Here is a 14,808-nt window from a genome sequence, read left to right as displayed (position 1 = left end):
TAGGGGAACTTGTCCTGCGGCCGACGATGTGATGGAGACAGTGGTTCAGAAAATTGAGATCTCCACCGTCAAACAGATTCCTGCACAGATCAGCATGTGAGGCTGAGTGAGGCAAAATCAATGGCGGGGAGTGACATTTTGATGACTTGTGAGGTAAAGAGAGCGGAAAGGAGGTAGGCGTGGTAGGATTAGAGTCTGAAATTATCTGGGAAGATTTGGGCAAAGAGTGACCCTGCGCACATGCCAAAGAAACCCTTCTCTTGGTCCTGTCCACCTGAAGGAGAGATATGCAAGTTCCACAGGGGCGATGAGGCTGTGACCAGCAGGGAACCCTGTGTCGTTGCTCTGAGTGGTGAAGTAGACTTGAAGTGTAATGGCTTGCCGAGTCACGATGACAAAATTGATGAGGGGACAGGAGGGCAGATGAGGAAGAAGAGCATTTAGAACATGATTTGTGCCTCGTGTATGAGCCGGACAAACACACTCTTGAGTGAGTCCTACACTGCAACATCTCAAACTGGGAGGCACTTCCACGTCTGGGGCACACAGCGCCCCCAGCGGAAATGTCATGGCTTACAAAGGCATCAATGTCGTGACACTGATGAGGCATAGAAATGTGTAATTAATACAAAGACCAACTTTAAAATGGGGCGGTTTAGCCACTTACTGTTTGAGGCTCATCTGGCTGGTAGGTCCCAGCATCTATCAGACTTATGGTTTGCTGGTAGGCTCCCTGATGTAATTGTGTGGATTCTTGGATGTACTGGTCATGCGAGGGCTGTGCTGTGGTTAGATGAGACGGCCCCTGCTGTTCGGGAGGACTGCTGACTGACTGAGCTGTGCAGATGTTCTCAGGCAGCGACTGGTAAGAGCCATTTTGCTGTTTGATGAGATCATCCGATTGGATGGCAGAGCTCACGCCAATGTCTGCTGTAAGAGAGTTAGTGAACTTTGTCATTAATATTAGGAAAGACATAGTTGGGACAAGGACCCATTCAAGGTGGTGACAATGGAGTAATATTTCATTTTAAAATCACCACCCAAGTGATAGAATGCAGTCGTAATGAATATGTGCGCGAGTCATCCACCAAAACCAGACATGCACTTTAAAAATAAAAAGGCTTTTGGCTGTCTTTACCCAACTATTAATAAAATATTTGTAATCCGACCAGAATTGGCAAAATAATTATGGTGGCCCTGGGTTAAATTTGGACTTAAATATGAGAAAATGGCCCAAAAATTCTTAGTAAGAATCCTTCATTACACTTAACAGACTTAAGAACCACATTTTGATCGTATGTGGAAATTTGACACTACCACCCTACTTCATGGGATATTGTATTAAGGAGCTATAGGGTATTTTTTTAATTGTTTTTTCAATGCTCATTATGGTTCTCCTTACAAAAGCATGGTCAAACAACTTTAGGCTGTAAACCCTTAAATGTAAATTTCAGCGCTGACCGTTTTTGCACAAATCCTGTTATTTCTTTTGATCAAATTGTGATCAAATCACATTGCCACAATTGGGCATCATATCCTAGGAACGCATGCAGATTGAATATGCGTAAATGGAGAGGGGGGTCTGCGAAAGCCAAGATTGTCGCTACCTTCACATTGCAGACACACCACCTCGGTTTTAGTGGAACATCTCACATTTTATGATGTGGCATTCATGTTTATTTGCACATTCTTACATGTGGTAGAAGTAGTGACCGGGACTGTACAAATCAAGGTCTGCTGCTCCACGTCTTGATCGTCAAACTCGGTTGTAGCGAACGTGGTGCCTTGTTGTCCGGGCACTTGCAGGAGGTTCTGCTGTGTCTTCTTCACAGAGACTTCACCATTTTCTAATGGGACTGTTCGCTCCCTTCTCCAATTGATGAGAGCCACACGATCTCGGATTGACTTCCCTACAACCTTCACATCACAGTCCAGGAAAAACCCAGACTCCACCTGTGAAACACAGAGAAGACACTTAGAATACACATGTAATGCTTTGTATAAGGTATTTTGATGCAGCCATACTATAACAAATGGTCGTACTGTAATTAAGAAATCATCTATTGTGGTGCTATTAAAAATGCTGCATTGATAAAGAAAAAAAACAATATTCTAGTGTTGCTTGAGAAAGATACACACAACTCTGAAACCATTAGAATAGACGATGAATGCATAAGTCACATACATCTACTTCTTTGCCACAAAATGTGTAAATTTAATGACTTGCATTGTTCAATCACACAAAGTGTACATGAATGACAGTACCCAAAATAGCTGTAAGATCATGTCTTCATTTTTGAAACAATTTCTTGTAAACAGTTTGTTTGTTCAAGTGCTTAACATATGACAGCACTGCACCATAAAAATAGGTTAATAGTTCCCATTAACTTGATGCCTCATCAATGGGAAACAGTTAACCAATCGCATCACATCACAATCATGTTTACCATTTCTTGTGCCACAACTTCGGGGTCTTCGTTCACCAAGTCAAAAGTGAACTCAATTGCACCAGAATCCTTGTACTTTCCCTTCAGCTTTTTTGCATCCTCGACCCACAGCTTCAAAGCAATGGAGGATTTTTTTCCATCATCTTCTTCATTGAGCTCCACCCTAACACCTGTATCTTCTGCAAAGAAGGCGTGATTTAGAAGGTCCTTGATGGAGTACCTGTAGAAAACGGATACAACACTTATGGAGTGTAGGTCACTGAATGACGCACATAACAAAACATAGACCATGTCACAGCGAAAGACAAATAGTGGTGTCGACGTCATAAGACGGGAGTAGCAACATGACAACAGAGTAAAGGTCCTATGTCAGCCTCTACCTGCATGCATAAGATTTATATAACACACTTACCTTTCCTCCCATCTGTGACAAATGCACTCTCCAATGATCTCCTTAATTTCTGGATCGCTTACTTTGCTGTAGCTAGCAGGTTTTACCCCCTAAAGAGAGAAAAAAAAGTCAGGCAACTGAGCCATGGTGTATATACAGCAGTGCAAAAAAAAGAAAAAGACATGGAACGCTAAAACAAAAAAAAGTTTTCAAAAATTTAAAATGTTTTATTGAGAATATTATTTTTTCATTTTTTTTTTCATTTCTTGATCTGTGAATAATATTCAATAATTCATAACAGACCTCGCACATTCAGTATTATATTACCCATTTGGGTTTATATGCCTGAAGGTAGCAGTATTACTTACTGTAGAAAAGACACAAATGGAACTACACTAAAATATTAATCAGTGCACATGACGAGGCTGTGTGATTAGGCAAAGCAGATTTGATTACCAATCAAAAATGCTAACACTTCAATATACTACCCTTCTAAAAACTTATGAAATGTGAATATGATTTTGGTAAATGAAAGAAACTATGAACACAGATTGGAAAAAAATCACAAATAAATTGAATTTCTGTTAAACCGGTCTCAATAAAAATGATTTTCAATTAACCGTGGTTTGTCAAAATGTCCAGATGCATGAGGCAACGTGACTCACCTTGGCAGTACATCATGACATTAACTAGTATTCAAAAGTTAATGTGATATGGTTTGTAAATTGTGACAATTGTTTAAATTTTAAGTTGAATCATCTTCCACAATGTATATTAACAATTTATTGTAACGAATAACAAAAACCTTGGCCTTTCCTTTGCTTACACGAGAGATAAACCCCGCTAAGCAAGTTCAGATATCTGCTTCTAAATATACATAATAGTATTTCCCTTTAATGAAAGTTGCTAACTTAAAGCTCCTGGCTAAATATGTGATCCAAGAACGCCGAGTGGGAACTCACGCTGGTGACTTTGCGGTAGATTTGTGCCGCATTTTGACACTCTGAGTATGGATATTCAGATGTGGCCATCTCCAGCATACACATGCCAAAGGCGTAGACATCCACAGCCTCATCATAATGCTCCTCATACATCTCTGGGGCCATAAACTCTGGTGTACCTAGACCATTAAGAGATATCATGTAACGTATATAGCCAAAGACTGCAATTAATGGCCATTCAAGTTTAAAGAAACTCATCACAGTTGAGTTAGTGGCTAACCAATAACACTTTTAGCAAAGGAAGCCCTCTTCAGAGTTGCTAAGCCCAGATCACCAATCTTGACTGATCCCGTCGGGCCCGTGATGAAGATGTTGTCACACTTGAGGTCTCTGTGGATGATTGGAGGTGTCCTGGTATGAAGGAAGTGGAGTCCCTTCAGGATTTGCCTGCACCAGCTCCGAAGGACTTTTGGCTTCATCACCTTAAAGCGCTTCAAATACCTGAATGAGAAATTGAATTCAGCCATGGAAAATGCTGGAGATGAGCTTATAGACCGGATGGTGTCACTTACGTTTTCAGTGTCCCTGAGGTCATCAGCTCTGTCACCAGAACTATGCACTTCTTTCCTTTTAACGGCGATTCCCAGAAGTCATAAAATCTTACAATGTTGGGATGCTGGAGAGCCTTCAACATCTCTGCCTCCTCTTTGAATCTCTGTCTCTCCACTTTGGATAGTTTCCTCTCCTTTGGAAAATGGTTAAAAGGTGGTTAGGTTTTTAATACGCTTAAATTCAATTGTCCTATTAGATTAGATAATTTTATTCATCCCGTATTCAGGAAATTTCACTGTCACAGTAGCAAGAGGGTGAGAAGACAGACACAGGAAAAAATCAGTTTTAGATATAAAAGAAATAATATAATGGGTTACATGAATGACTATTTTTTTCTATTTATTAATTATTTGTTTTATATATATATATACATATACATATATATACATATATATATATATACACATATATACATATATACATATATACATACATATACATACATATACATACATATACATACATATACATACATATACATACATATACATACATATATATACATATATATATATATATATATATATATATAATATATAACATAAAAATAATAAATAGATAGAAAAAAAAGTAATTCATGTAACCCATTGACTTGGCATATACAAAACAAACATTCAAACGGTTTAAGTAACTTCGTAAGAAAATTGTGAACTGCCTGCAGGTGATGTTGAGTGTGAACATGTCTCTGATGTCAAAGAAAACATGGGGGTCCTTTTTGGCCCTTTCTTTTTTGTGTGTTGAACAAAAACAACAGTGTATACATGAAACATATTGTCAGACACATATGACATAACATTACATTGAGATCAATTCACGTATGCAAATATTAGAAAGATGTTCTTTTTTTACTTCATACAAACGTGTGATTAATGTGGGTAAATTTGTCCTGCCTTCCTCGAATTGTTGTACAGTTGGTAAACGAGCTGAGAGTGTGCTATACATAAATTTTGACTCAGCACATAAACACGACGTGACATCTTTGCTTGTTAAGTTCTGCACCTTTCAACTGAATTATGAAGGGTGCTCTGAAACAGACGTTACGCAGTACTTTGTGGGCATCGATAATCGACCAATGCTGAGGAGTCGGATAACATTAGGCCGTCGTGACCTGAGCAGTGTGCAGCCACAGGCATCTCAAATTACATCTGCTTTGCACCACTCTTGGTTTGGTTTTCACAATTTGTGGGCTTGTTCCTAATGAGCCTCTATCGAGTCTAAGTAAGCATGACTTTATGCAAATTGAAAAATTGAACACCTTTCTTCCTTTTTATCTATTTTTTTAAGACGCCTGGCTCAGTTGCTTCAGCATTATGGTAAAATATTCATTTTTTTCTGGCAAGATAGAACCTGGCATAATGCGCTAGTACAGGGTTTGCTCAATGTGCATAGAGCGTATGCAGATATATATTATCTCTCATAATGCTCTGAGGGAGACAGACACATTTTGGATACAATATGCACTATGCAAAAGTCTTAACGCAGCACAAAGTTTCTTATTTAGTAACCATCCTTTTCTAAAACAGTCTTTCTCATGAACAGTTCTAGGAATGGTTCTGAGGAGTGTGTACATGATATATAAATAGATATTTATAACTACAGTATATACGAGTCTAGCAGAAGGGAAGGAATCGTTTTATTTGGTTTCAGATGTCATTCAGACAGATTATAGCTTTTTGATTCAATTTCCGCACTCGACGGTTTACATTTTGCAGTTGTTGTAAGCATAAATTATGAGTACTTATGGGCTAACCAATACTAGACATTAGTGCAATTGTTTTTCGGTACCTGACTACGGTTCATCAACAGCCACAGAGGCTTTGTTGCTTGTCTAACAGATTTTTCTATGCTTCTCAAATAGGATTTGTTCTTGACAAACCTTCTAGAAGAAGGCTAAAGCTACATCTAATGAAACTATAACACTCATTGAGCTGTCACATAACGGTTCAATTTAAGGGCAATCAAATGAACCTTAAGGATGAACCTGAACGTTTAAAGCTCTTTAGGTATGGTATACTTAGCACTGGTCAGCTGTTTGTACCATTATTCTCCACAATGCAACCAGTAACATGACCTCTGACTGACCCGTTTGCCGACACTTGCCAAACTGGCTCTGAATTGTAGCAGGGAACAGAAAACTTCTTACCTAGTAGCAATTTTACAACTATGCTAGACTGTGAATTGTTGGGCCATGGACAAGGCAATTATACGCTTACTAAAACTTCTAAGGTTAAGTTGTCAAACGCTTAAGGCCTCACGCTTATCTGAATGATAAAAGAAAGGGGGGGAGAAAGAAGTACTAAAAGAAAGGAGTGTGTTTTGGAACAACCTGCACACTACCTGCCACTTTGCGTTTTGATCGTTTTGCTCACTTCTAGGTCACCCTGTTGCCTAGGATCATTAAAGCGTTGCTAAGAATTTTACAGTTTTTTACTGGATCCTTTGGGGAGTCCTTCAAGCTGTGTTAAAAAGAAATTGAGTAGCAATGCTAATGTTCCGGTCTACCTGTTCCATTTTTGATGGCAGTGATTTCATATACAATAGTTCCACACATTGATGTTTCCTGAGGTCATACTTTGCCCTTGCAACCTTTGCTGAAGAGGGCTGCATCAGCAGGATTTACTCCCCAGAGGCAACTGTGGTGCAACACAACACATAACCTTGTTTAGAATTTAGCATAACCTGATCAATCAAATCAAATGGCCAACAGTGAAAAAAGAGCTCAAAAGGTGGTTGCCATCCAGATAAATTTCTTTCATTCATCTTTTCCTGTATGCGTTTGTTGGGCATTTCTCAGCCAGCCCCTTCAAAGATGTGAATTATGTGAGCCTCCACTTCACTACTAGTAGTCGGACACCTTATTCTGCTGTGTCATGCGGTGGCTTACACAACCGTTCCTTGCTGTAAGCGCGGTGCCTAGGCAAGAAAGGGCAAAGCATGGTCTCAAGAGAGAGAAGGGGTTGAATCATTGCTAGATCTTACTAAGAAGTTACGTAGACAACACATAAATACACTCGCAGTCTCACACACTGCACAGTCATACTAGATGCACAAGAGCGTGTCTTTCCTGTGCACATCCCCAAAATGGATTCCCCCACCCTCCTCTTTAGTAGAGCAGTAATAATAGCTCTTTTTCTGGTGACAGATGGCAGGAAGTATTCAAGATTAAGCATTCTTTAGTAGGGTCTTTCATTCCTTCAATTGTATTTTTTTTTTTGAAAATTCCTATTTGACATGAAAAGAAACAAGAAGTTAATGATTAGTAAAAAATAAAAATAAAACAATTTAAAAAATAATTTATTGCTATTAACAGCAAACTCATATTTGACATGGAAAAAAACAAATGAAATGTTATTGATCACATTAATGATGACGCAAGATTTGAAATTCACCTTGGTCTCATTTTTACGCTTATTTTAAGCTTGTTTATGTCAACTTTTTTCTCGATACTGTATAGATATTATCATTTCAATCATCATATCAAAATATCACTTTTTACCATTGCATTTGATCACTTCTCCATGTAAGCCCAGACACTGCATAGGAATCCTCTAAACAAGTAGATAATTTTCTCTGAGACGAGAACCTGGGTGAATCAATAAATTGACTTTGCCAGTCAGCGTGAGCCTAAGACATGATGTTATTGCCATTAGGAGAATTTATTGTAAATTGCAAGCTCATAGACTTGAGCTAAGGTGCTGACTCAGTCTTGACTTCATGGTCCACTGCACCTGCTCTACAGTTTCTACATCTAAATCAGGGATACCGAATTCACTTAAAGTCCTGTAAAATATTTCATATTTATATTTAAAATCTTATAAATACATAGTAAACGTTTGAAGATAGGTGCCGAAAACATGAACAAAGACTATTATTAAAAATTTTGTGTTGAACTGAAGCAATAAACTCGTTTTCCACAGATTATTAAATTATCTGTGTTTTTCTAATATAAATCATGCACGTTTACCAATCAGTATTACAATTAGAAACTTTGCACAAAATCTTTTACTTGCTGTAATCATAGCAGGGGCGTTCATGGCCGACATACTCGGTGGAGGGTCTTCATCAGTCCTCAGCCTGTACTGTGCTGTAGCACACTTGTGGCTGTTTTAATGACTCAGGGCTGGCATGCTTGGTAAAAGCACACTTTTTGGCACGTTAATTTGTTTATTGATGTCGAATTCCATTTTACAAGCCCTTTAAATAAAGTATAAATTGTGTCTGATAGTTATTCTGAAAGTTTAGATTGCTTTCCCATGGACCATTTAAAGTTATGGAAGGGTAACTGAGGTCTACTGGTCTGTCAACAGGCTAATCTGTGCGTCACATGGATGGTATTTACACTGATTATTAGATTATGCCATACGGCATACAGATTAGAGAGGTGCCAAGTTACATTTAACAGCAGATAGTTTATTTCTACGTCAAGCTGGCTCAAAAACTCATTAATCCAATCAGAACTAAAACAGCCCTAAAACACATTTTATAGTTTGTTCTAATTAGGATTGAGTGGAATTAGAGCCTATTCCTACTGCCATTGGATGAAAGACAGGCTGCACACTGAAGAGGTTACTAGGAAATTACAGGGCAAATATACCCAAACAATTATTCATACTCACATTAACACCTGGACCACATAGATCAGGGGTGGGAAACTATTCCACAAATGGCTGCAGTGGGTTCGGGTTTGTATTCCAACCCATAAAGAGGACACTTTTTCACCAATTTGGTGTCCTACAAGTGCAATCAATGGATTACAGTCAGGTGTTTCTTGTTTTCTGCAGAAATCTCATTGGTTAAAGTGCCTGTGCTGGATCGGTTGGAACAAAAACCTGCACCCACAGCAGCCCCCGAGGACCGGTTTGCCCACCTCTGAGTCGTAGAGCCTTCCATGAAATAAACATGTATATTATGAGGAACTGGAGCCATTGGGAAAACTTGTTAACTGTCAAAAGCACACAAGGAAGTAAGCAGTATTTGCTCAATTTGCAAATCTGTGTTTGTGGCTTTTCTGTCAGCAATAGCACATAACAGCATGCTTACTCCAATATTAAAAGTATCTGGTCAAATATTTGACAACATGTACATGTGTCTGACTTCTGAGAGTGTAATGCGCGTTGGAATCCCTCTGATTGACAGTGAAGGGGTGTCTGTCTCTGTAAGTAAAGTAGTATTAGTCCTGTGACGGACTGGTGACCAGCCCAGGGTGTATCTGCCTTTCATTCTCGCTCAGGTGGGATAAAATCCAACTCCCTGCAACACTGAAAAGGATAAGCAGCCTTGAAAATGGTTGGATGGCTAGATAATTATGACCATCATGTTTTCCTCCTCATTCTATGGTTCACATTCAAATTCTTCACCCGTTTCTGGTATATTATTTGGTTTTTCCCACACACTCCTGCTTCTCCCCATGTTCTACAAAAATATATGTTATCTTAATGCAAATGGCAAAATTATACGTGACGATATTCGCAAATGCTCAATAAATGCTCGTCACTGGCCTATTCAGCACACAATTATATATATGCTCTGTTACTCAAGAGAAAAACTTCATAAAATATGTCTTGATCGCTATCCTTTTTGTCAAAAATGTACATTAAAAGACGGGAATCCGTTGCAAAGTTTTGTACTATGGCCAAAATATCAGGGGTTCTGGTGCAATAGCTTTACATCTTTTGACCAACCAAAAATATTGATGTTAATCCAAGTCCAATTTAATCATGATAATATCATTAGAAAATACAATAGCTCTGAGGTAAGGGTGTCTAAAAAAAATTAGAGGGCCGCGGAATGACTTCAAATGTTTTCCAATGGATTTTAAGTATTAACTCATTAGCTACCATTCACTGGGATAGACCCCCATCCATTTTGACTGGGAGGGCTGCCAGCGATCGTTGTATCATTGTCAGCCCCCCAGTCAAATTGGATTGGACGTCCATCGCCATCAATAACAGTTAGACATGATGACTAAATTGCAGCTTTCCAAACTGTAATGGATTTGATGTCTACAACGGTCTATGGAGGTGAATGTGTCAAGGGCTACAAGCAATAAAATAATTGAAAGGTATAAGGATATTCCAAAAATATATGTACTTATATTTACACTCCTGAAAAAAAATCTACAGTTTTCTACATTTATTTCAACATGTCAGGTCTCCATCTAGGGTTGAAGCTGAGGCAGGCAATAGGCACAAGGGTCGGAAACGTTTTTGACAGAGGGAGCCAGAATATTCCTTGAGAGTCATAATCAGAATATAAAAATCAAATTACATGAAAATGTGAGGGTTTTTTGTTGTTGTCATGTCAACACTTCCAATACAGAAAGTCTCGGAATTATTTTAACAACATTGCTAATCAATGAGTATCAATGGGAGTATGCATTTACAATGGGAGTCTAATGAAATAAAATGTATGATTACACCAGCGCTTGAGCTACATTTTAGCTTATAAGTTTGCAGAAAGCCATATATAGCTTGCGAGCCATAGGTTCCCTACCCCTGCTCTAGCACTTTCTCCATTAATTAGTTGTCATTTTACATGTTGGCAGTAGGACTCTAACCATGATCTTTCAAAACTGCTTATAGAGTTTGAGTTTGATTTATTTAATAAAGGGACAGAAAATATTAATTAACATATACATATCCATGTTAAGGGCGGCCCAACGGCTTCAATGGTTAGCACGTCGGCCTCACAGGTCTGGGGTCCTGGGATCAAATCCAGGTCGGTCCATCTGTGTGCAGTTTCTTTGTTCTTGCCGGGCCTGCGTGGGTTTTCTCCGGGTACTCCGGTTTCCTCCCACATTCCAAAAACATGCATGGTAGGCTTATTGGACACTATAAATTGTCCCTAGGTATGAATGTGAGCGTGAATGGTTGTTTGTCTCCTTGTGCCTTGGCCCGAAGTCAGCTGGGATAGGCTCCAGCACCCCCCACGACCCTAGTGTGGACAAAGCAGTTCAGAAAATGAATGAATGATTGAATGAATGAATATTCACGTTAATGAACATCACTCTTGCTCATTTTGTGTTTTTGCTGCTTTTCTGTCTTAATGATTTGATTTGGTGATTCTCAATGATCCCATTTACTTTGATTTGCTTTGTACTTTGTGCTTTTGCTTTGTTGTTCTGTCTAATCACCCTCTTGCTACTGCCACAATGAAATTTCCCGAATACGGGATGAATAAAGTTATCCAATCCAATCCAATATATATAAGATTATAGCCAAAGGCTAATTTCCATCTTTAGTCCCTTATTCAGGCTCATGCCACACTATTTATTTATCTTTTTGTGTGCAATTATAGTCTAATAATCTTGTGATTGAACTGGTAATTGATCTCAGATGTGCAGGGAGTTGTTTATTACACTCACCTGGAGCTCGCACCATGCTACTTCGACCCATGTTTCCGTGTCGAGACCTTTGTAGACCGTTTTGAAGGACCCCCTCCCCAACTCAATGTCGAACTTGAGAAAACGGCCACCAGGTGAGGTGGACACGGCCTTCATCCCCGGCTCCTCTTCGTTCTCATCACTTCCGGCTTTGCCTGTGACGTCACATGCCACGCCCTCTTCCTTGACCTGGCTTTGGCACGTGTCATGTCTCTCCTCGCCGGTCTCCGCGTCCTCGTCCACTTCCGGCTGACTTTCCGATCTCGACTTCTTTGACTGCAAAGTCCGACTCTGAGTCCGACCGACGATGGAGCGCAGGTCGATGTTGGCCACCGGTGCGCTGCTGCTGCTGACACAGTCGCCCGCATCCGGCGCGTGGTCCTCGGAGTCCGACAGCCACAAACTCCGCCGAATGAACCTCTGGCGCACGAGCCCTCGGTAGTCTGAGGGCGGATAGGCGCTGGGGTCGCTGGCTCCTCGCATCGCCGTGTTCCGGATGTTGACATTGTCATCCGCCCCGTTGTCAACGTGCCTTCTCAAGGCATTGGCGTTAATGTCCGAGTCCAAATCGGGCGTCGAGGAAAACGTGGAGCCAAGTGGCGGATCTTTGGTCGAATCCTCCGCCGCATGCATCCCAGCTGCCGTTCAGTCCCGCGGCATTGCGTGCGCAGGATGCGGATGAGGAGCGGCGGTCCTCTCCGATGGAGGAGGGACAGCTGACTCGCCTACCTGCAGCCGCACTCGCTAGCAGTGACGCAGTTCGGAAGCTCCCAATATGCGACCTCCAGTGTATTTGGGATCCGGAGCATCCCTCCTCCCGGAAAAAAAAATGTCCAGCTGGGAGGGAGGATGCGCACTTTTACCCGCACAAGTTCTCCTCACCGTTCACCTTGTTGCGGAAGCATGGCAGACCCACTCGATTCCGCTGCACTACAATGAAAAATAACATAAACAGAAAATAAACAAATACACACCCCCAAAAAAAGAATCTTTGTGATCAATCGGGTTGTTTGGAATGTGCTACGCGCTAATTCCTACGTGCATTACGGTAAACGCGAAGTGCGCAGATGGCATGCAGCGCGACACACCCGCTAAATAGCCGGCATCCGGGTGGAAATACCACGGCTTCTCTCCCCCTGACCACACGCACTTTTCTCCCACGAGTGACATCCCGGAGCGCAGTGCAGGGGGCAGGAGGATAGAATGGAAGCTCTTATCAGATTATATGATCACTGCGGCACACTTCCCAACCCCTCCCCGCCCTGCACAGCCCTGGCTTTCGTCTCTGCACGAAAGGGAGCGTGTGGGACAATTTGACAGCTAAAAAATAAATAAGCCCACGCCCCGACTGCACCCCTTCCCATCCAGGTTTTAGGCGACTCCCTCCTGGACTTCTGCTGTGCTGTCAGCCTTGTAGTACTGGACCATCTTTGGTAAAACAAGCAATCCTCCCTCGCTCTTTCCCCCCATCCCTCTCTCTCTCTCTGTGGGCTGTGCCATATAATGGCACCACCCACATGGATAACCTGTGGAAAGTGACAAGTGGCAAAGCGTTTTCCCCCTCCCAACAGTTACCGTAATTCCTTGCATGTAAGCAACCTTAAAATTGCCTTAAAAATCGGTGAATTTTATCATTTCTCGCGTATAAGACGCCCCCTGATTCACAATTTCATCTCATCTCACCTCATTTTTCTGAACCGTTTTATCCTCACTAGGGTCGCAGGGGGTGCTGGAGGCTATCCCAGTTGACTTCGGGCCTCAACTGGTGGCCAGCCAATCACAGGCAACAAGGAAACAAACACCCATTCGCGCTCACACTCATATCTAGGGGAAATTTAGAGTGCCCAATCAGCCTACCATGCATGTCTTTCGAATGTGGGAGGAAACCGTAGTACCTGGAGAAAAACCACACAGGCCCAGGGAGAACATACACACAGTGAAGAGACAGATTTGTATGGGTTTTCTCTAGGTACGGTTTCCTCTCACATCTTAAAAACTGGTTGAAAATTATAAATTGGCAAAAAACGCAACATGGAATTTGACATCCATTGCCGTTAAAGGCTATCCAGTGTGCATAAAAAAATACAAAAAAAGGACAAAGACCAAAGAATAAGACAAAGAAGTGATGGAAGCCTAAAGCATTCATCCTGTCTTAAATTACAGTGGGAAGATATAAAGAGGTGTCATTTTGATGGTGGTGACTAAGCAAAGTAACCCAATAGCGATGTTGGCCAGTGAGTGCCTCACAAGAGCAAATTTTACCCTGCCTAAAATATTCGAGTTTAATATTACTACATTTCTAGAGGCTGAGCAAGATTCAGCACAAATTAATGAACATAATTTTCTGTAAATTCAAATATTAGTGTTGCTTTACTTAGAATTGAAAGTAAATGTTCTGATATAAGCCACTGGCCACCTGGGGCCCGCAGCAAAGTATAAAATATGTATTATTGAATATGGCCTACACAACAAGCCAAACTTCAGCACACATTTTGCATCACTTCTAAATGATTACAAGTTGGACACATGATTTGGACGTATCCGTTCTACTATGATCAACATATATTTTCTTGAATCTAGCCTTCCTGTGTGGAGTTTACGACTTCCCCTTTGCTTCTGCGGTTTTCCTTTCACATACCAAAAGCGTGCATGTACGATTAACTCATTCCCTCCCATTGATGGGGACAGACCAGCCAATAAAAAGATTGGACATCTATCCTCTTCAATGGCATTGGATATTAATTGAATACTTCTATTACAATGTGAAAGTGAATGTTTAGTTTTCCAGGAATGGAATTGAACTGAATGTTTTTATTCTCATTATATAATGAGATTTAAAGCTGTCACCACAAAGTGCACAAATCACAACAATAACAAACAAATATGCAAATAAATTATCAATATATAAATAATAAATAGATAAGTAGTCAATAAATACATAAGACCTCATTTAGTGTAGGAAAATTTATTTGATGAAAATCTGATTGCTGGATGATTTCTTCTCTGATCCAAACAAGGACAAAACACAACATTTTG

The 14,808-nt window shown here is 40.6% G+C and overlaps 1 protein-coding gene across 4 annotated transcripts in view; it reads right to left on the bottom strand.

Moving 5' to 3' along the window:
* Positions 1-13,238, bottom strand: part of wnk2 (WNK lysine deficient protein kinase 2) — a 30,414-nt gene extending 17,176 nt beyond the window's left edge. For 3 of the 4 annotated variants that reach the window (XM_077602345.1, XM_077602347.1, XM_077602348.1), the window contains exons 1-8: positions 11,755-13,238; positions 4,352-4,524; positions 4,060-4,280; positions 3,801-3,958; positions 2,860-2,948; positions 2,448-2,667; positions 1,695-1,953; positions 668-930 (exon numbers count right to left, since the gene is read on the bottom strand). In XM_077602345.1, the coding sequence (XP_077458471.1) occupies positions 668-930; positions 1,695-1,953; positions 2,448-2,667; positions 2,860-2,948; positions 3,801-3,958; positions 4,060-4,280; positions 4,352-4,524; positions 11,755-12,405 (2,034 nt within the window). In that variant the 5' untranslated portion in view covers positions 12,406-13,238. The remainder of the gene's footprint in view (positions 1-667; positions 931-1,694; positions 1,954-2,447; positions 2,668-2,859; positions 2,949-3,800; positions 3,959-4,059; positions 4,281-4,351; positions 4,525-11,754) is intronic. The other variant, XM_077602346.1, reaches the window with a different exon arrangement.
* Between the last annotated feature and the right edge of the window lie 1,570 nt (positions 13,239-14,808).

This window comes from Stigmatopora argus, chromosome 6, assembly GCF_051989625.1.
Source record: "Stigmatopora argus isolate UIUO_Sarg chromosome 6, RoL_Sarg_1.0, whole genome shotgun sequence".
NCBI lineage: Eukaryota > Metazoa > Chordata > Actinopteri > Syngnathiformes > Syngnathidae > Stigmatopora > Stigmatopora argus.
This window is presented reverse-complemented; position numbering and strand designations above follow the sequence as displayed.